Source organism: Limulus polyphemus, unplaced genomic scaffold (assembly GCF_000517525.1).
Source record: "Limulus polyphemus unplaced genomic scaffold, Limulus_polyphemus-2.1.2 Scaffold3523, whole genome shotgun sequence".
In the NCBI taxonomy this organism is placed as follows: Eukaryota; Metazoa; Arthropoda; class Merostomata; order Xiphosura; family Limulidae; genus Limulus; species Limulus polyphemus.
The window spans coordinates 72923-96815 of NW_013669133.1; the positions used below are offsets into that span (position 1 = coordinate 72923).

The 23893-nt window shown below is 32.4% G+C and overlaps 1 protein-coding gene across 1 annotated transcript in view; it reads left to right on the plus strand.

Moving 5' to 3' along the window:
• Positions 1–23893, plus strand: part of LOC106469517 (actin-binding LIM protein 3-like) — a 96753-nt gene that overhangs the window by 65449 nt on the left and 7411 nt on the right. Inside the window, exons 16-20 of the mRNA XM_013930015.2 lie at positions 1093–1206; positions 5137–5225; positions 9488–9557; positions 13118–13152; positions 23467–23574. Of these exons, the coding sequence (XP_013785469.1) occupies positions 1093–1206; positions 5137–5225; positions 9488–9557; positions 13118–13152; positions 23467–23574 (416 nt within the window). The remainder of the gene's footprint in view (positions 1–1092; positions 1207–5136; positions 5226–9487; positions 9558–13117; positions 13153–23466; positions 23575–23893) is intronic.

A 23893-nucleotide genomic window follows, 5' to 3' on the forward strand; every position in this document is an offset into this window, starting at 1 on the left:
ACCCATTCTAGCCATCTCCAAGCATTATTTGTCTCAAAGTGGGTTCCTCATCATCGAATATAAAATATAAAGTTTTTTCTAAAAAACATATGATAATTGTATGGAGGTTAGAGAGATTTTGCGTGTGGAATTTAAAATGTTTCTGATGCATAAAAGTGTTTTTATTTTATAATAAAAATTACATTGCATGATGGTTAGTCAACATTCAAAAAGGAAAATGCATGAGCAAATCATTAATTAAAAAATCTTAAGAATTAATTTAAAAAATATGATATTTTGTGTACAAAAGCCTAGTAATGTTTACTGATAATCTACAAAATTTTGTGAAGATATGCTTACATTTTAAAAAGTTACAGCATAACTGCTTTATGATCATTTTGATGGATAACATAGTCAAAGATGTGAGTACTTTAACCATTAGGTTATTGTATAACTAACCTGTTAATGTGTGTAAGTACTTGACCATTTTGTTATAGTCTTTACCATGTATTTACTCCTGCTTCAAGTGGTATAACTGGTTCAGAATGGTCACCCCCCCCCCCCACCCCCTGTATAGGATGCCAGTCCATTGCAGGATAACCTTCAAGTAACAGTTGATACCCATCATATATCTGGGTACACTGGAACAAGTGTGGTCCAGTGTCTTGCTCAAGGACATGATAGCCTCAAAATCACAATCATCTGACTTCGAGTCCAAAGTGTGAAACCACTGAAGCACACTTTTTTATTCCTGTTGCTTCAAAGAACATACCAGACCTTTAGAATGTATTTTCAAACTTAATGTTGTGACCACCTTAATCCTCGAGTTATGGCACAACAATCCTTTTAATTTCTTCACATTTTAGCTATTTATTTGCATTTTTCAGTTTATAGGTATAAATTGGCAATGAAGTTTTCTAATGTAGTTCTGATATTATGTAGAAACCATAAATTCTCACAAGCAAATTTAAAAATGTATATATTTTCTCAATAAGAAGACATGACATTGAATCATTAAAGATATGTTGAGTAATTTTATCATAGTAGCTGTGATTTTTCCCTGCATTATTCTTTTAGAAGCAGAACTTAATGAACCCTTCTTTTGTTTTCTAGCTCCTTCCCGTGACCTTGATCATCCAAGACTGTGGGAAGATGATGTGTTTGATAATGTTTTTGGTTACAGGTCCTCAGTAGGAAGATCAGTTGGAACAACACCTACATATAATGGTAAGGATAAAAAAGATATCTAGTAAAAATGTTGAAAGAGTGAAATACTAGGATATATGACACTCTTATAGTGCTGTTATTTCTGTATATTTAAATTTGAATGGATGTGTATCTATGTATAAAAATGAAAAGCAATGTAAACAACAGAAATGAGATTACAGAGATATATAAAGTTAGTTGACCTTTTATCTGGAGCATTACGTCACACATCATCAGTCAATAATTCAATGTTAACCCAGGTATCATCAGTTGATAGTTCACTTGGAAAGTTAACCCAGCTATCATTGGTAAATGTTTTACCTGGAATTCTAAACCAGGTATTATTAGTCAATATTTCACATGGAATGTTAACCCAGACACCATCAGTTAATGATTCATCTGGAGTACTAACATATGTATCATCAGTTGATATTTCATTTGGAGTTTTAACAACGTTATCATCAAATCATATTTTGTCTCTAATGTTAATCCATATATCATTAGTTAATGTTTCATCTGGAGTTTTAATCCAGTTATCACCAGTTAACGTTTAACCAGGGATGTTAATGCAGGAATCATCAGTTTATGTTAAACCTGAAATGTTAACCTGGGTATCATCAGTTAATGTTTCATCTGGGATGTTAATGCAGGAATCATCATTTTATGTTAAACTTGGAATGTTAAGTCTGAAATGTTAACCCAGATATTATGCATTAATGTCTCATCCAGAGTGCTAATTCATGCATCCTCAGTTAATGTTTCACTTGGAATGTTAACCGAGCTATCGTAAGTTAATGTTTCACCTGGAATTTTATCTCAAATATCATAAGTTAATATTTCATCTGGAATGATAAACCAGGTATCATTAGTGTATGGTTCACCTGGAATGTTAACTGAAGTCTCAGTCAACATTTCACATAGGATGCTAATCCAAGTATCATCAGTTTGTAATTCATCTAGACTACTAACACATATATCATCACTTAACATTTCATCTGGAATGTTATCCTAGATATAATGATTTGATATTTCACCTGGAGTGTTAACCCAAATGTCATCAGTTAATGTTTCACCTGGAATGTTTACCTAGGTATAATCAGTTCACCTTTCATCTGGAGTTTTAACCCTGGTATCATCAGTTACTGTCTGAGCTGAAATATTAACCTAGGTATATCAGTTAGTGTTTTACATGGATTGTTAACCCTGATATCAACTGCTAATGTTTTGCCTAGAATGTTAACCCAGGTATCAATAGTTAATATTTTATACAGAGTGTTAACTCAGGTATCATCATTAAATATTTTGCCTGGAGTTTTTAATTCCAGTTATCACCAGTTCACCTGAAATGTTAATGCAGGAATCATCAGTTACAGTTTCAGCAGAAATATTAATTCAGATATCATCAGTTCACCTTTCATCTGGAGTTTTAACCCAGTTATCATCAGTTAATGTTTTTCCTGTAATGTTAACCTAGTCTGCTAAGGGGTTCTTCTCTTTGATCAAGGCTTGCATGCCAACATATTTGCTTCTCATATTAGATGCATTGTTTTAACATTATCCATGGCAATCTTGAATTCTTATATCATTTTTTTGAAGGAAATTAATGAGAACTGTAACAAGTTCTGCTCCTGTGTGATTAATTATCAGTAAGAATGTGGCAAATCTCTCTACAGGACCTTTTCTCTTATTTGAGCATTTTTGAATGTGTTCAGCAAGAAATGTATCATACTCAGCTAATAGCTCTAATATTCTTAAGTAATTGCCTTTATGCACTGAACCAACTACTTCATCGATTCCTCTGATTGCTAGCCCTCAGGATGATAGAAACTTTATGACTGAGAGAATACACTGTAGAACTTGGTACCAGTATTTTTTCTCTGCCTCTATCTGCCATATTAAAGTATTGTCAATTCATCTGCTTTTGGTTTTATGAATAACAAATTTTGTGACAGAACTGTGATGCAGCGAGTTTGTTTTGTGCTGCCTAAAGTCCTTTGCAGTATGTTTCCAATCATAGTAACTAACTGTTGCTAGTGAAGAAGATTCCATTGCTGTTGAACCAATTTGCATATAACAAATTTGATGATGAGTAGCAAAACCAGTCTCTTTTAACATTTTCTCCATTCAGTTGCTCCCAATAAAAAAGAATCTTTGAGCATTGGCATTTATACTTGTCACCTGGAATTCATTTGGTAGATGCACTGAAATCCATATCCATGTACTGTCAAAAGGTAATGTCTGACACACACACAAACAAAAATATCTCATTTCTTCAAAAACTTGTGTCCATGTCCCAATGTTGAATGTAAAGGATGGATTAGTATCTTCATTGCCATTGCAATAATTGATTTCTTTCTATTATTAGGTACTTGATTCAATTTGACAGTCATCAGTATTGATAGTTTTAGTCTCTACATGATTGTTTTCACATTCTTGTTTCTGGCACTTTCTGATTGAAGGCAAGGGCTCAATTTGATATGATGAGGGTAACAGTCATCAGCATCTAGATATTTAGTTTCTACATTGTTATTCCAATTTCTTGGCTGGCAAAAGTTTTGGCACTAGAGGGTGAAGCTGATAAATCAGTTAGCTTCCTAGATTTAGTTACTACTTTTTCTAATTTTTTCTTCATCTCGCTTTGACTTTTAGCTTTTCCCAACCACTTGTGTTTTCACTCCTGTATAATAAATGAGATGAATACTTAATGAATAATATCTGTGTACATATATAAGTGTACTTTTGTATGTATGTGTTTGAATGCTTGTGTTAGTGTGTGTGTGTGAGAGAGAGAAAGATGCCAGAATGGCTACCTAATACTTTTGTAACAAGTGATCACATATTATTTACTCTTCTTAACTCAAAAATTTAAATTTTGTACTTGGATGACTTGTATTCTACACCCTCCGATTAATGATGCTTGTCAAGTTGTCAATGAATTATTTACAGCTGATAATGGGCCAATGTAGGCTCACAAGTAATTATGGATTTTTATAGGATAATAATTTGTAAATTCTGTTCAAGGAACACAAACAATTGATACAGTATATTCTAAAAGCATAAAATACTGTTACTTACCTTGTTAGCAATGATTCATCTTTTTTTTTTGGAACAAAATCTGAAGCCTTTGGGAATGTATAATTGCAAGATATAGATATCTTCAATGTAGCCTAGTAACTTAGGTATAGTCATATTTTATGACTACTGCTTGATCAAATGAAAAGAAACAGCATATCAGGCATAAGCTGTGAGTGAGGAGCCTGGCTGACAGCATCATGAAAATCTAGAGTGAAGAGATTTTGATTGGTTAAGGCTTATCATTTGATTATTGTGCATAGGTCTAACCTTGCTTAGACCTAGCACATTTGCATTGCAAATTGTATGCAAATGTGCTAGGTCAGAAAGGGGCTATACTTAATCACAAGCCAATCAAATCTCTGCACTCTACATCGCACGATAGGCCTACCCACATCACATACAAGTTCTGTCTCTCACTTTCTTTTTTTTCCCTCTTCAAAAATAACTAGACTCAGTTGAATGATTTTTATTAAGCATTTTCCTAAAAAAAATGAAGATGGGTCTATTTATATAACAAGACTTTTTTTAAACCTGGGCCTAATAGCTCCCGCCTTAATCTGTCTATGTATGTAGGGATGGATGCTGGTGGCACAACTTAACTTGTAACTTTGTCAATTCATCATTTTCTGTTTCAACTCTTAATTAAGTTGATGGAATAATTGCACAAAATAAAAGCCCAATTAGGCTTCATATGTGTGAAGTTCTTTTATTTTATCAGTTACATTATTTTGAACTTAACAATTAAAATTTATGCTACTTTTACTTTTGGAAGTTTAAATTAACCAGTAAATATCTGAAATAAAAAATATTTTCTATACATACTGTTTTATTTTTAAGTGTAAGTTGAAAGTTTAATGTTTGGAGTTTTATTTTTAGTTATGTCATCCTTGCGTACAACACCCAGACCAGGTTATGGGCTTACGTCAAAGTCTTTTACCCTACCAGTTGGAAAACAAGGGTTTATGGTAAGATGAATTGTATGTCAGTGTTGCGGCAACTGTCTTTCTATTCACTAAGTAGTGTCATACATTCACCTGCCTTCTTGTGTTATGGACAAACTGCTTTTGATCTACTCATAAAAAAAATCCTACAGGTAAAGGTGTATTGCCTAAGGCAAAGATCTTCAGGTTTTATAAACACATATTCATTTATTTCCTTGCTTTGTAATATGCTTTAATTATTGCTTAAATATTTATGAAAAGTGAAATATAGCAATATGGAATTAAAATAAAAGCATAACTTTTGAAGTTAGCCTTTCTTTTGTATATGATACACAAATCTAAAATATAATAATTATTCTATGATGTTAAATAGTTAAGAAGCTGAGCAATCAGTGTGTACTCCTTCTTTGGAGGCTTGAGATATATTTGACTGTTGATTTGCTTATAGATATACAAAAATACACATTGGTTATTTTTACATAAAATAATTCTTACTGTTGATCTGATTGAAGAAAAAATGGATTCAAATAAGATTTTTGTGGCTAATCTTGTTTATTTTGCTGCATTAAAAATATATCAATTTATTGAAAGATGATATGCTAGTACTATTTAGTGGGGAGAATCTTTACTAATATTTCAACATGTATGTCATCTATAATTGTATATCACGTATAATACTTCAAATCTATTAAAACACTATAAGTAGGTTTAAAATTTTTGTTAATTAACAATTTCATAGTTTCAGCATTTGAAAATGCTCTTATCTGCTGAATCCCTGGAAATTTAGAGATTTATATTTTCATTTTCATTTTTTCTTTTTCAAACATCTAAAATGAAGTTAAGATCCACTTTCACGTAACCTCTTTAGTTCAGCATTTTCCTATGAAAGAATTAGATACACAGCTTATTTTAAAGCAAAAGTTTCAAGTTGCTCTAGGCCGTAAGACCTCAGAAAGGGGTTCAGCTTAAAGTGACCTTCAGAGGTTTTAGAGTTTGCAGATACATAATTTCTAGTTTTATGTGTTACTTTGGCAGATCTGCAGTTGATTTGATGATCAAGAATTTGCATGTATAGCAAAATAACATTATTTTTTGAATATTATTAATGCCCCTTTTATGTTTCCCAATTATTTTATGTTGAAATTCTTCCCATTTCTCTAACAAAAACCTTTACACAGAATGTAGACACTCTTTTCCTTATCTTGAGATGTGGAATTATTTTAGGGTAAGATATTTTTAATGGTGTTGGGATATTTATAAGGAATTTTAAATTTGTTATGTTAGGGACATTTTTCTAAAGCCACAATACTAGAACTGTAGTTGATGCTAAGTATTTTATTTTCATTTTAATATGTATTGATATGACTGGCTGTTAATCTTTAAAAAGTCTTCCTTCTTTTATATATGCATTTATGACAAAAAACCTGTAGGATACTGTAACTGTTCAAAAATTCTATAAACATTTTAAATGTCTTCATCAAGGATTGTATGGTGATAAATTCTATAAGCTCTTAAAAACATTGATATTTTAATTGTTTTATGGTAGCACAAGAAAATATTATCTTACCTTAAAGCGTGTGTTTATTTTCTATAGATAGAAAGAAAGAACAGATTATGTTTCTGCTCTAATTGTGAGAATATATAAAAATGGGAGTGAATTATTGGTTTTCCCATTTAACTTTAAACTTAATAGTACTGTGAAGTTTGTTGATCTTCTGGAGAAAAGGCTGAAGATTCATTTCTATTTTTTGTCCAAACAGAAAATGTATCATCAGTGTATCTGTTTCATTGTTATACATCTGTATTTGTATTTCTTCAGTGTATAAAGTGTTTTGAGATTATTATCAATTGAGCTAATTTGGCATTAGAGTTTTTCTCAGATCTGCCAAATGGAGCAACTTTCTTTTGAAATACTCTGTAACAGTGTTACATAGAATTGTAGATAAAGGATTGCCCATAGGCATTCCATACTTTTGTCTGTAACACTGAATGCATGTGAATACATTATCTTAAACACACTTCCACTTGTGTAATTCTTTCATAAGCAAATTCTGGACTGAATTTGTTTCCATATACACTTGTGTTCCATAATAGTGGATCTTGACTTGATCTAAACCCATTTTCAAGACATGGTGCTTTATCACACATTTATAGTCAGGTGACATTGAAATCTTTGATAAATAGATTGTAGGGAACATTGAGGAGTTTCTGTAGATTTTTATTCAACAAACATTTTTTTGGCATACATGTGTTGTTGTTTTGTAAAGTTCTAAAGAAAATCAATTGCCAGATGATAGAAAATCAAACAAATATGTTTGTAGTTACAGAATGGAGTTAAAAAAACAAAGATGATTACACATTTCATAAATACTTCATTTATTAAAGACCGTGGTTTCATCAGTGAAAGTATCATCAGATAGACACTGAAATGGTTTGTAAACAGATTTATATATATGTTTAACCAAAGAACCAGAAGTAACCTTGACATTAACCCTGAGACAAGTGGGGAGGAGCTTAAGTTGGTTTGGTCATTTAAAGCTTTTTCTGGGTTTGTTTTGAGACTTCTATTTATTTTTAAAATTTCCAAGTTATTTAGTTTTTTTTTTCATTTTTCACAGATATGTAAAATTTTGTAGTATTTTCTGGATCAAATTGGTGTTTAGTGTCAGTAAGGTGGGATGCAAGGATTGAATCCATTCTCCTTAATTTCCAGAATGTTCTTTAATTCTTCTTTCTATGGAATCTTCTGTTTGACCTATGCATACACTATTGCAGTCTTGACACATTAATTGGTGAACACCCCAACTGCTGTACTTTACAATTTTGTCTTTGTTGTTGCACAAAGTTTTCCTTAGATTGTTTGTACAATAGAAAGCCGGCCTGTAAATTTCTTTCTTCAACATTTTATATATCTTGTGAGAAGGTTTTCCAGTGTAGCTTTTTGTCTTTGTTATCATTTGGTACAGTATGTAGATATATTGATTTTAGTTTATGGCTTTTAATTTTTTAAACAATAATGTGTCAATTAACTTTGTTGTATAACCAATATTGACAACATTTTGTTTTATAGTTTTTAATTCAGTTTCATAAACTTTAGATGACAAGGGTACAGTGATAAGCCTGTGTAACAAACTATGGAACACGGCTAGTTTGTGAAATATTGGATGTCTTGAAGAAGCATGTATGAAGGTGTCACTATAAGTTGGTTTTCTGAAAACTTTGAAGGAATGTATGCTGTTATTTATGTCAATATTTAAGTCCAAAAAATTTAAGAGTTACAAAATTATCAAGTTGATATTTGGAGCCTGTAGTTATAACATTTGGTCTGTTTTATTGTTATACATTTGTATTTATTGTTGGTCACTATATAAAAAGTTTTGAGTTTATTATGACTTAAGCTAAAGGAGCATTAGATTTTCTCATTTAGTGGTTTTGTATAGCAGTTGTCAAAGAATCTAAATATTTGTAGTTGAAACTGTAATAGAAATACAACTACAGCTCTTCATATATTTATTTTATTTGCACATATCAGTGCTTAGAGGGTATTAACTGCCAATTAACACAATTCTTACTACCCTAAGGGTACTCCAGGTGTAAAGAGTATTACCAACCTGTATTTGGACTATTCACTATTGATGGGGTCCACATATTGCAATAAATTGAGTAATTTTTCATTTTTGTTTGTTACAGCACTCAGTATAAAGAACAGAGCAAATACATTGGGTGAATTCTCTCATTTTTTATGTAAAATACAAAAGGAGACTCCGGCAGTAATTTGGGATTAATTGCAATATTAATTTCTGTTTATTTATTTTTTCGTAAGAGAAATAGCATGTTGAAATTTACTTTTCTTCTTACTTAATTGTCATTGGTCAATTTGTGTGTTAAATTTAAACTTTGTAGAGGGTAGCAATATGATATGCAATTTGCATTGGAAAAAAAGCATGCATGAGAACAAAGTGACATAATCTGAAAAAAACAAGATGTTTGCCTCATCAGTATGTTCACAAAAAATATGTTCATGTTCACTATATAACTCAGTATTCAAGAAACTTGCATTCTAGCACAACACAAATATTTAATCCATGTGTCTTAGGTGAGCCATTTGCTCTTTATGACTTTACTGAAAATGTTACTTTTCTTATTTTGTTTGTTGTCCACTTTTGATAAAGGAAATACTGCCTTTTGAAAATGATTGTGTTTTGTATAACTTAGATTCATCTAAACTTTAAAATGCAATATTTTCAACTTAAAAGAAAGTAATGTTAGTACCTCATATTTTACAGAGAACAGACTTAACTCTAGGAAAACTTACTAAAACCCATAGTTCAGAGTTCAGCAGTGGAAAGTCAGATAGTAAGTATAATCACGACTTTTATATTTCATATTGAAAATCCAAACAGAAATTTGGGTAAAAATTCAGAAAATTATGACCATAATAATAGAATAAAGTTCTCTAGCTCTCTACCTAACTGAACTTATCTTTTATAAGACACATTTATTCATGCTTACAGTTTTGTTTTTTCCCCATGACCCTTACTTTATCATTTCTTTATTGCTGTCATTCTTGACCTCTGTTTCTCTTTGGCTAGTTCTTATCCACTGCAGCAAACATGCTCACCCTTTCAGCCATGGGGGCACTATAATGTGACAGTCAATCCCACTATTCGTTGGTAAAAGAGTAGCCAAAAAGTTGGCAGTGGGTAGTGATGACTAGCTGCCTTCCCTCTAGTCTTACACTGCTGAATTAGGGATGGCTAACACAGATAGCCCTTGTGCAGCTTTGTGCAAAATTAAAAAAACAAACAAATTCATCCACTATCTAAATTTTATTTTTATTTTTGCAGTTCTCTGCTTTTCACAAGGAACACTATTCAGTTACATGTCTGTTATCCCTCCATAAATATATTTCTTCAATTAGATGTCTGTTTGTTTATAAGGATCTCCGAACAGACAATAGAGATCCAATTGAAAAGAGATCCTTGTGAGCACAAGAGTCTCACTTCACTTCACACTCTGTTTGTCCACAAAGTTCTATCTTTAGTTATGTATCTGGCTGTCCACAAGGATCTATTTTCAGTTGATTCTCTGCCTGTCTGTAATGATCTGTCCTCAGTTAAATGCAAGTTATATGTTGTTGTTTGTTTGTGTTCACAGTGTTGTATAACATTGACTTCATGTCCTATTGAGTATACAATTGCTTTAAAATGTCAGATTTATTTTCTAAATTAGCAAGTCTTCTATCTTTTCTGATACAATTAATTATTATTATTTTATAAATTATGTAATATAAAGTTATTGGGAGTATTGGAATAGGGCAGTTTGTAATTTTATGTGAATACAGTTTTTGTACCTAAAATGTTACAAATCATAAGATTTAAAACAATTATTATTTCTTATGTCATTTATTGTTGACAATTTCATATGCTTAACTTGTATTTAAGCCAGTTAACTTCCAGTCTGATGTACCTTAGTCAAGTGGCTTCCAGCTTGGTGTACCTTTGTCAGTTATCTTCCAGCCTGATATATCCTTAGCCAGTTGAATTTCAACCTAATGTACCTTGACCAATTAGTAAAGATCTAAGAACAGTTTGAATGGCCAACCAAACATTTAAACTATGGAGTTTTGTCATAGTTTATAACACATGGTATTTTTAATATTCTGTAAGACTTACCAGAAAGTACATTCAATTCTGAAAAGTATTTTGGCAGTAAGTTTTGTGAAATACATGCTGACTTTATTAATAACAATATATATTTTAGATAATTCTAAATAAAGAAGTAATAAAGAAACTGTGTTGTAGAATAACTTATTTATGTTTTATCATTTTATTGTTTATAGCACCATAATATGGCATGCCTAGTTGTAAAATTATGGTTTTTATGTTCTAATGAACGTTTATGAAAAACCAGAAAATTTAACACAAGGTGTTAGATCAGCTTCCTTTTTCTATAACTGTAGGAGTGAGTGCCCTTATAGTACCAAGGTTATAATACCAATCCACTTGATAATAAAAAAAAATTGTTTCAAAGTTCAAGTTCCATGGTTAGCATAAAACACTAACACGTGCCCATCAAGGTGCTTAACTTTACAAATAAACTACATCTGACAGAAAGTCTACTAACTTGCTAATGTCATATCTCTACTTCTTTGTCAAAACACAAGCTCAATATTCACAGCACTGAAGTAACTAACTGTTTGACAGTAACAAGCAATATGACGAAATCATGCACTGATTATGCATGAACTGATTAACTCAGTCATTCAGTACCTCACCACATCACTGACTGTCTGCATGACAAACTAACACTAGCCTAACTCAAGTTTTTTTAAATTGTCTTCTAAACTTTGGAGAAAGGCCACATCCATCATGTGACATTAAAACTTTCTTTAATTTTAATTCCCACTAAACAACAATGAAAATTTCTAGAATTGAATAGAATTGTTTAAATATGGTCTATTCTTTCATTGGGGGTGTGTCTGTGAGCCAAACTAGTTTTGGAGAATTCCACTTCTGATCAGTGACCCTGGACACTACCACCAATCACAGATCAAACCAAGCCTTTATAATAGTGAGGTATCAAAAATCGAAATGGTGTATTTAAGTGTTTTACACTCATAAAAAAGAAACCTATCATTCTATAGGTATTTGAAGAACTTTTAGCATTCCGCCACAATTTAATTCTTCAAACTGTTAGCCAACACTGGGCAGCTGGTACATAATTGAATAGAGTTGTTTAAACATTTGTTTAACAACAAGTAAAAGCTTGGAATGGTCTATTCTTTTACTGGAGGTGTGTCTGTGAGTCAAACTAGTTTTGGAGGATTCCACTCCCCATCAGTGACCCTGGACACTACCGCCAATGAAATATCAGACCAAACCAAGCCTTTATAGTAGTGAAGTATCAAAAATCGAAATGGTGTATTTAAATGTTTTACACTCACAAAAAAGAAACCTATCATTCTATAGGTATTTGAAGAATTAAATTGTGGCAGATTGCTACAAGTTCTTCAAATACCTGAATGATAGGTTTCTTTTTTGTGAATGTAAAACACTTAAATACACCATTTCAAATTTTCTAGAAATAAATTAGAAATACAGGTTACAATAATATTGTTGTTAGCTATATTTTTATTGTTTTAATTTAGAGGGAGCTCATCATTTCAATAATATCAAGAATCTAGTAATTTTGAACAGTATTTAGAGACTAGGATAAGAGTAACTAGTTAGTGATGAGTAGTGAGTAATAAATGAGAAGTTGGTAAGTATTCATAGAGTTTATAGGTTCAGTGTCAGTAGAGTTGTTAATAGTTCATAAGATTGATTACATCTGTTCAGTTACTCAAATGATTACTGAGGAAATTCTGTAAGTAGGTTTATTTGCGAGTTAGGCATACTTACCATTAATCAAGGAAATTTCTGTTAAATGTTATTAGTGTAGTATACTTACAGTAGTTACAGTATTCTCAATTGAAAAGTTTTGTATTTGTAGGGCTACAAGTGAAAGTGGCTGTAAAAACATTAATGAAGAAATAAATTAATTTATTATGTTACATTGACTGAATATAACTTTATTTTTACTGTATGATCCAGAAGAATCTGCCCAACAATAGAACAGTGTTACAATGATATGTTTGCTGGATTGTTTCTTGTAAGAATTTCCATTGGTGATAACTCCATATTGCATGCTTGTGTGTCAATAATACTGCATATGCAGGCCAGACTTACTTAATGAATCAATCAGTTTTTACTCTCTTTCTATAAACATTACAGATATGTGAAAAGGAGATAATCTCTAAAAGAAATATTTTATTTTGAATCTGATTAAATGCGTAAAGAAAATTAATAAATTACCTTTACAGTATTTTTGAAACAACCAAGCTAGAAATTTATATTAAATATTTGATTTTGCAGTTTCAACTACTTCAGAGCAAGATAGGCCATTTTTGGTAAGTATACTTTACTTTTTGTCTGAACTAAGATTAACTTGATTTTCCATAAAGAAATATATTAAACTTTGATATCTGATGTCCTTCACATAACTAAGCAAGAAATAGTTATTCCCTAACATTGGTACTCCGTGATTTCTTGAAATACTTTTTTGATATATAAGAAATGCTATTGTGTTGTACATCTAGTTACAGTTTAGCATGACCCAGTAGTTAAAGGGCAAATTTTGGATCTGAGGTTCCATGGTTCATATCCTGTTACTACTAAAGGGATCATACTCTGCACTTTGGGACTAAGGGTGCATTATAGAATGACTGTGAAATCCAACTACTTGGTCTGAAAAGAATAGCGCAAGAAATGTCAATGAATGGTGTTGTTCATTAAATGCCTTTACTCTAGTCTACTAATTCAATAATAAAGATAGATAGATAGTGCAGATAGCCCTCATGTAGCTTTGTTCAAAATTCAAAATTATACTATTTTTGCCCTTGATGTTTTAGTTGTCAACTTAAAATTCTCCTTTCCTAGTTGCTAATTGGATGTTATTTAGCAGGTTTTCAACTGGATTTTTCTGGGAAAATGACAGAGGATTCCTAAATTTGTAGAGGAATAAAACAGTACAAACGTGATATATTTATTTGCACATAATTTTCTAAGTTGAACACAATAACTGATTAAATTTCATGTCCTCTCATTTATAAAATATTTATAAAAACAGAAGTTTATGTCATAATTATGAATCATCAACAACTCTTTAACCCTAAGTTCATAGGTGGGGGTCAAAGTTTACATGTCCTGAATTTATACAGAGTGCCATTCAACATGATATAATACAAATTGCAAATGATATGAAGGACAAAAGTCTTTTTATTCTTTACATGAACATCACCTTTCATTCCGACTTATCTGAGTCAGAGTGATGTTGGCATTTCACAAACATATCTCTAGTACAAAAAAAATGAGCAACAAATCTAATTTGTTGTGTACAACAGACTTTTACTGTTGTGTAAAAGCTTGTGACATTTTGTGAAGATAACTATAGTTAACATTACTTTTCCAATACTGATTCAATCCAATGTACTGACTCAGTGCACATTCAATTAAATAAATATTTCAAGTTAAGCTTTTCTCATGTTATTAATTTGTAGATTACAGAACTATAGATTTAGTTAACTGAATAAGAGTACAGATTTTTGAATGTCAATTTCACAGTTGATTCAAACTGTCACTCATAATTTCTTGTATAAACTTTTTCATAGTTAGGCTTAGGTAATAACATTAACAGATGAATTGGGTAAAAAAACATCATAAAATTTTAATATATAGTTTTAAATATAATAAGGAAAACTAATGTGAAAAATAGAAAACCATATAAAAACAATAATGTATGAGAAATTGGTAACACAACTTTATAAATCTGAGGTTTTAAACTGATTGTCAGCATAAAAGAACATTTTTAATTCAAGAATGTCAGCCATTTAATAATATTTACTCTATTTATATATATATATATATCTGTGTGTGTGTGTGTATATATATAAAAATATATGTATATGACAGAATAGGAAATTTTACAGTCACTGCCAGCTCCTATATCTCAAAGAAGTCTCCTTATTCATATCTTAATTTATTTTCCAAAACAAATTAATAAATAATGAAATAATATTTGTATTAAATTTCATATTCTATTTTGGTGCTACAACAAAGTTTGAGGTTATTTTCCCCCAGAGACAGATCTACCAATGGTGAAGTGGGAGGCAGTTCTACAATGAAGAACTCTGCCCCCACTCCCACCCCAGCAGCCTCCCATCTCAGATATAATCCTTTAAGATTTTTCAATTATCTACAATGTGACTCTCACCAACATAAAACTGTAAATTTGTTTCTGACCCCTCTCCCCTCCCAATAACTCTTTGGCCCTGTTATGTCTCTCAAATAAAATATCCTAGAAATCTACTGTTGTTCCCTGATATACTTTCAACTTTTGTTATCATACTCATGTTGGAAAATTTACTTTATTTTTTAGTTAAGTTCAGTGATTAATTACCTACTCAGGCCCATATAGATATATTTTCACTGATGAACATAATCATTAACCAAAGAAAATGAGGTAAAGAATAAAAACTAACTCATGTCAAGCTGTCTTATCACAACAATAAAACTTTGTGGTAGTTCAGATAATCTAGCTCTCAGTCACTCAGTTGCTGCATAAAATCATGGGCATAGGGTGATATTATTACAGATGAAATAAAAGAAAGAAAATATTGTTGAAAATAAAAATATAATGTTTTGTTAAGAGAAAACAGAAGAATGGCTTATTGAAATTCTGATTGCCTATTGTAACTGGACTATTGCTTTGGAAACTATAAAAAGTTAAACAAACTGTATCTAAAATTAAAGTATCTTAAATGAAATTTAACTTCAAAGTAACCTAAAATTAAAATAAAATGTGCATGATCAGCAGGTAAGAAAGAATATAGCAAAAGAAGGATTGAGTTTTGTCAATGAGTCTTGGTGCTCTCATTATATTAAACAAACTCTTCCTCAAAAATTGAAATGAATATCTCTTGGAAGTGACAAAACTGCATTCATGACACACATTCTTCCAGTAATTGATCAATCAGAAAAAGTGTACCAGAATGCAGAAATATATGCTCAATTTGACAGTTTAAAGATATCACCTGTACACAAAATCCATGAAACAGTACATATGTTCCTTGACTGGACAAGCTACAAAAAGTAACACCTTAGGCTTAATTAAACATACGATCTCAAATGTTGTTCCAAACCTGAACTTAAGAAAGTTAGAAATTGTATAGATAAGGCAATATACCATGAAAAAGTAAGTTATGTTGTGTTTGCATACTACAGCTCTCTTTCTTGTTTCAGGCTTATCCTTAAGTCAGCTACAATTTAACTCTGTTCATCATCGTGTGCCATCTTCCTCAGGAAGGGTGGCTGTCACAATCCTCCACTTGTCTGTTCTGTGCTTTTCTCACCAGGTCTTCATATTTTACTATCTCAGTCCACTCTTTAATGTTTGTTATCCACTCTGTTCTTGGTCTTCCCCTGTATCTTTTCCCTTTAATTTGACCCTCTAATAGGACCTGATGGATGTTGTCTCATCTCATCATATGGCCATAATATGCTACTTTTATCTTCTTGATGGTTGGTACAGCATATCTTTTCACACTCACCATACTGGGAACTTCTTCATTCATTACCTTGTCTATCCAGGATATTTTCCAGGCAAATTGGCCAGAGTAGAACTACTATTTGAATCCTTAAACAACACATTTCATCTGTTGTTCACTGGTGTTATCATGGGGAAGACTTGGACAGAGATAGGTTGTTTCATATCCATGAGGGGAGGGGGGCAGGAACTGGATGGTAGCCAGTCTGTATAAACTGTTGATGAAAAAGAAAATAAACTGTGGAGCTAAGCACACTGGAAAATTTGAACTGAATCATTCACTGTTCAAAAAAAGAGTGATGATTTCAACTGTAACACATCAAATAAAGCAATGAGATCCGACGGGTTAACCTATCCTGAGATGGGACAGAAGCGCAGGTTTCACTATAAGATGGTGAAGGTGAAACCAACATTTCAATTATACATTAAAGTTTCATGTACTATCAACTATCAGTATACAGATAGCTGAATGTGTGTTTCACATTTACTGTCTAAAATTGAGTATATTCTGCTATAGCAATCTGCATTCTTCTACACTGCACTAAAGCAATGCCTGGCTACCTATACGTTTGCTGACATATAGTACCTGAGTGCTGTCGTCCTTGTAGACAGATTGTGAGAACAGCACTCCACATGAGATTTTAGCCGAGTAACACAAGAAAATGAAACAAAAGTACAATTGCAGCCCTGTATCTAGCAGTCAACAATGGAATTGCTGCATCAAAACTCTTATGGAACATATTTTATATGGAATACAACATCACCTATATTGTTACCTGACCTGGAAACTATAAGAGTTGCTAATTTCTTTTCCTTGACCCTAGGGTTCTAAAACAGTGACCAGTGCTCTAGCTGCCTTTATTACTTTCACACCTATGTGTTTATGACTGAAAGGAAAACTCAGAACTTTAAACTAAGTTAAGCTCTATGCCTTTTGCCACATAGTATGAGAAAGTAGCTATTTCTTCAGTCTGGAAATATTCATAAGTTTCCAAACATTTACAGAAAAGTAAAACTGGTGTATCTAAGTTGTACTCATTTTCCATCTCTGTACACTAACGATTGAATTTGTCTATCCATGCAGACCTTGCCCTGTACAGAAGACACAGCTATGCAAATAACAAAGATTCACTCTATATTTCAAAAAAGATGTGGAAAAACTATTATTTATTTAAGTTGCTCTTTCTGTGTATTATTCTTCTATTCTCTCAGCCTTAGGTTTTCAAACTGACATGCATTTTGAAAATACTGTAATTTCAAAAGGTTTTTGCTATACCATAGTATGCATGTGCAAGTATGCCTACAACATACTAACACATAGATTTTGATTAGTAGGAGATTCAAACACAATTGAGCACTTTCATTGCAATTCTTATAAAAGTAGAAGTGTTTGCCATACCCTATTGCCATCTATAGGTATACATACAAAATATATGTAAACAATTCAGTACAGAACATATTTTCAATAGGATAAAAACAGCAAATAAATATTGCATTCTTTAATTAGTTTTTCTAGAGGAAAATCAAGGTAGTTTATTTACTACTGTGGAAGATGGAAACAATGCTTCACATTGTTGTCTGTCACTTTCTATTTTCAATGTACATGTATGACAATTTTCCACATATGAATTCACTCTTTCAGAATTTGCACACTTGGCCTTCATTTTATATGTACAACCATTTCACCATATGTAAGAATATTTCCTTCTTCTTTAAGAATGTCATATGTGTTTCATGTGTAAAATCAGAACAAAAGGTCTCCATGTATGTGTTGAAGGTATGTTCATTAAAACTTATGAATGTAGTATGTATTCATTTATTACTTAGTGTCAGTTGTGTTCTGGTATTGTAACTATTTTCAGCAGTTTGCCAGCCATTACATTCTAAAGTAAATATTTTCATGCACTATTTTGATAAATCAGGATTTAGTCAATAACATTAGATATATGAAAGATATTTACTCAACCGACCCATCAAACGCTGAGAATGATAGAATTAAATACATGTCTTTACCACACACAGTACCTTACACAACCTGGAAAACAACTAATTGTTATAATTTGGTCCTAGATCAATAGAAACCTTCTCTGGTACTCCAAAACAAATTGTTACTTGTTCAATCAATGTGTTGGTGCCAGTGTGAGCCAACATAGTGGCTATTGAATATGTTTCAGCCCAATAATGAAGTAATCAATATCCATCAGAAGGTAATGTATAGTCGGTCTGGTGATATCTAGCACTATTCTCTGATGCAGAACCTAAAACTTGCTGACAATTTACCCTGGTGATGATTCTTTCTCTAAACTGCACAAGAAGTGAAGGTTGGATGTAGTGTCTTCCAATATGTGTAGTGAGGGCTTCTGATTTTGGGTTTTAACTAACAAACACTGATAAAATACTCCCAATACAAAAAAAATGAAATTGGTGTTTTCCCAATAAACACTGAAAATGTTTATTCAGTTGACTTTACATTAACATCCCCACTTTCTTGAGTAACTGTGTTTGCAAAATTTAACCCTTTCCTTATGGGCATGTCTATTATTAGTAAGTTTTATAATTTCATGTAAAATAGCAGCTGCTCTTATAAATCTTTAACATAAATAGAACTATGTTTTGCATCTGTTATTTAGAATTTGGACTTCAAACAGAAAACCTCTCCCATTCAGGAAAGAAAGACTCTCTGCAATTCAGTGCTGTCAGCTCAGTCTATATTGTACAGTGAAATTGTACTCCTACAATGTTCTGATCCAACATGTAATCATACCTTTCAGTTTGCTAAAGTTCAGAATCCATTTCAATTACATACTAGAGCAGTAAATTAACAGCATTACAAATAGTGGCAAAAGAGTTTAAGGAATTCCACTACCATAAGTAGTTCTTTCTTCAACATACAAAAACACTGTTTGTCAAATGTGAATGTTAGGGCTTGTATGTGTTATAACATACAAAAAAAAAAAATCAACCGGTGTTTTTTCCAATAAACAGTGTAAATGGTTATTCAGTTTACTTTACATTAATGTTCCCACTTTCTCGAGTCACCTTTCAACCTTCCTCACCACAAACTCCCACCTGAAGTCCATAACCCTGATGTACCTCCTTTCTTTGGTACAATAATCGTTGTGGACAACAATACACTTTCTCAAAGCTGAATGATTCAATCCTTCAGCATCCAATCAATCTCAGTACTGGATATATGTCTAGTACTCCAAGAAAACCTGTATAGCAGTTACACTACACGATGCATGTATTTGGTAGCCGTATGATACTGTGTAACATTTGTTCATCTCAGCCAAATATCTGTTTCTGAGAAATAAATTAATGAAATTGGTCAGTAACCTTTTGAGCATATTCTGCTTTTGAAATTTAGACTATCTGTAATTTTTGATAAGTTATATTGCCCTTCATATATATATGTTGGTGTGGTGTAGTCAAAGTAACAATGGATGAACTACTACTTTCAGTTACTTATCTTTCATGTAACCTACAATCACTCCATGTGGTATCTCTACTGGTTTGGTGCCATAATTACAAATAATAAATGGATTATATTATGCATTCAGAGATATAACTATTTGAACAAGTATAGCTTCATTTTTAGAGAGAAAACAATGTGTTTCAGGTGTTGCTTTAACCACAGCATTAGTTGGTGGTCCAACTTGAGATTGTTTTTGTAGTTCACCACAACATTCTATTTTCTGTTACATGGAATTGTAATGGCATCATTTAAATACATTCATGCAATCCATGGTTATTGTGCATACTTTTATAGTTCCACAAAAGAGTTGCATTTTACTTGGTATACTAGATATACTATCAAATAACATCTGTAGGTTATCTAAACCTCAAATGTCAACAGAGATGCACAGTTAAGCTTTTCCATTCACTGCAAGCTGATCACTGTTTGCAAGTGAAATGTGTGTTTACTGGCCAGAGTTGTGGTTTACACCATGAGATCAAGTACAGTTTTAGCAAAATCTGTATCAACTAATAACTACCTACAAGCACAATGACCCTTACTTGGGACTATAAATGTTCTACCATCCACCACATGTGAAGAAAGGAACAGAGGACTGTTTTCTTATAGATCAATAGTCAGACCTGATCTGGAGCCCATTAGGCTAGATTATCAAATTTGAGAATGTTTCTGCCTGTCTTCTCTCTTGGACCTGTTGTTGATTGTTTGATCTATTCTGAGGGCACTTGGGCTCCTGTCCAGGCACAGGGAAGAACATGTATGCTATAAAGAAATGACCAACTTGTCCACAGCTTTCATGAACATTTCTTCTCTCATTCTGTGGATCAAGATACATCTCCGCCTGCATTATTATGCTCGTGACACTTTTGCTACTTATGTGGCAGTCACTCTGGTCTAACTGAGCTACTTTACAGTGCCTGTGGATATGGAACTATCAGTTGTGGGTTATATAATGAGGGAACAGCACATTTGGGTGTTGTGTTGATCAATGTTACAGTTTTGTAATTCATTGCTTCAATTAAAGATATAATGTCTGTAACACCCAAGTTATATTGCATAGGCTCTCTAGGGATTTCTTCCATTAACTTATTGGTCAGCTGCTGCTGTGCTGGGGTATGCTTTTTCATATAAGCATCACATTTCATTAGCATATACAACTAAGATTTTATAAGCCTTGAATTCTGCCCAATAGAAGACTCAGTTATCTACCATGTTGAATTGCTGATGCAGCTATAGGACCATGGCTTCCCAGCTGCAAAGTTGGTTAGGCTGCAAGTAATTCACAGTATCTGGTGCTGAACCGTTCAAACTAAGTAGCTGATGGTGCTTCGTTTGTTCCTGGGTTCAGGAATTCCATGTGTCTGCCTGGCAAAATCACTTAGGGAAGCAGTCTAACTCTTCCCTCACTGAATCTTTAAAAGATGGAAATATGTTTCATCTCACTTCTTCCTGCCAGTTGTAGCAAGGCCAACCTTTCAGTATTCCTTTGAAATGACTATGGAACTGGTGTTGGCATGGGCATCAACCCCTCTGTAGTTGTTGGAATTCTCACAATCTGCCAAATGTTAAAATCTTGCTCATGCTTGCTGCAAACAACATGTCATAACACCGTCTCTCTCTCTGCCTGAACCACACAAACATGAAGTTTAGGTTGGTGCAAAGCATCAATGCTCCTCATGATGAGAAAGATCTTGGTTTATTCAGGGTACATTACATGTAGGCCATAAAGATCAGTTATTTACTTATCATGATTGTTGCCACATCAGTGGAAGACAGGTTGAGGCAGGTTGGCAGACTTAAAACAAACATTAATGGAGAAAAGCTAAGCAAAGCTGAGGGATGCAAACACAGGAACCCCAATTAACTCAGAGAAGTTCTCTATTCTGAGTGCTCCCCTTAACTACAGTGAGCTGAACCATGACCTGGTTCATCAGAAACCACAGACAAAATTGTTTATTTCAAGCCAATCTGTTTAGCTTGAAGGTGCAGGTGAAAAAATACTCTGAAATCATGGCTGACCATGATTTTATTGAGATAAAATGGATGGTCTCTAAAACAAGCTGTAAAGATCACATTCAGAACTGGACAGCAATGAGAATGCAGAGGTATTTCTTTTTATAAAATTCCATGAGAAGAACAATAGAGAAAATAATCTGGAAGTATGAAAGACACAAACCCACTACTACTTCTGAAATTATTAAATGCTGGTTGATCGTACAAAATTTGTTTGATCAAGGTAATATTTGGTAAGTTAGGTTAAACCAACTTGTAGTCACTCAACTTCTCCAAAAACAAGAAATTTGTAGGTTTATTGTGTAGAAGAAGAGAGGTATAGTGATTTATTGCAGGTGAAATGAAAGAGACAAGACATGGTGCTGAAGCAAAAATAAAATGCTTTGTTGAGTTTGAAACAGAGGAATGTTTGATTGAAACTTTGATTTTTTATAATAGTAGGACTATTTCCTTAGAGAGTGAGGAAAATGAAATAGACTAGAATTAAAGTAGATTAAAGCAAATGTAACTTGAAACTAATATGAAGTTAAAATAAAATGTAAATGATTATCAGATGCGAAAGAGTATAGCAAAAGAAGTACAGGACTTCATCAATGGATCTTGGTGCTCTTTCTCTCAGTAGGAACCAACATCCTGAAAGTTTGCAATGAATCTCTGTTGAGGGCACAACTGCATTCAAATACACATTTGCTCTGTAACTGACCAATCAGAAAAAAAGGACACTGGAATGTGGAAGTATCTCCCTGTATGTGACAGTCACAAGGAATCCCCTCATACATAAGGAAATGTAGGACACAATGTAACTATTTCAAGAAATAGAAATCAAGTTCTTTGACCACTCAAGCTACAAATAATGCTGGATTTAACACATGTTCTGATCTCAACTGGATTTATGATGCTCCAAAAATAAATTTTAAAGATAAGAAATGTGTAATATAGAAGAGTAAGGTCTGTAACATTTGAATAATACAAAGCTTAACTGAGTTGAAGTATTCACACTTTTTAACAAGAAACATTGCACTAAGATTGCATTACATTGCATTGAGTTTTACTATATCATTAGAGATTGGATATTGTTCCAAAAAGGGTTTGTTTGTACACTTGAAAAATGAAAACATACTGAATTTACACTACATTCTTGATATTTGTTTGTACAATTCAATGCACCTTTATCACTCTTTGTGCATTCGGTAAAGCCATTCAACATTACATCCTACATTATTAGGCTTCTAAATCATCTTGGAGTTCCCCCAGTGATTTCCTTTCACTTCTACCACAAGTGGCTTGGTGTATAGTTTGAGTCTCCTTAATGCAAAGTCATGGTCTGCACTTTGAGTTCATATGTGCATTGTAAGGGTGACATTTATATCCCTTTATTCAATTAGAGTAGCTGGCAGTGAGTGTTGTTGACTAGCTGCTTTTTCTTTGGTTTATCAGTTCAAAATGAGGAACAGCTATTGCATATAGCCTTGTGTGCATATCCAAAACAAAGAAAGCATCAAGAGTAAACATATTGTTAAGCTATTAAGTTAAGCTTAGTTTTACTTGGTTTGTAAGTATATAAGTAAAACATAACAATATCTACCAAAAATTACAAAACTGAAATTAATTTGTTGTGTTTTTATCTAACAGAACCACAGTAACAGTGGGTATGCTGGATTTCTCCATTCATCGTACAGCCCTCAAATGCAATGTTCACTGCCCAATGTAAACCTGCATCTGTTCAATGAGCCACCACGGGTATGGTTATTGTTTAGATGGAAGAAAATTTAACATTTAAAAATTTATTCCTTTAAAAAATACCATATCCAGTAATTAACATACAGTATACAGCATATCATACTATGGAAATAAATACTTAGTTTTGAACTCCTCATGGGTGGTTGTGAACTAGTACATTTAATCAATAGGATACTTTTTTGGGAAGTAATGTACTTATCTATTAGGATATTTATGTGTAATAATGTACTTATCTATTAGGATATTTATGTGTAATAATGTACTTATCTATTAGGATATTTATGTGTAATAATGTACTTATCCATTAGGATATTTATGT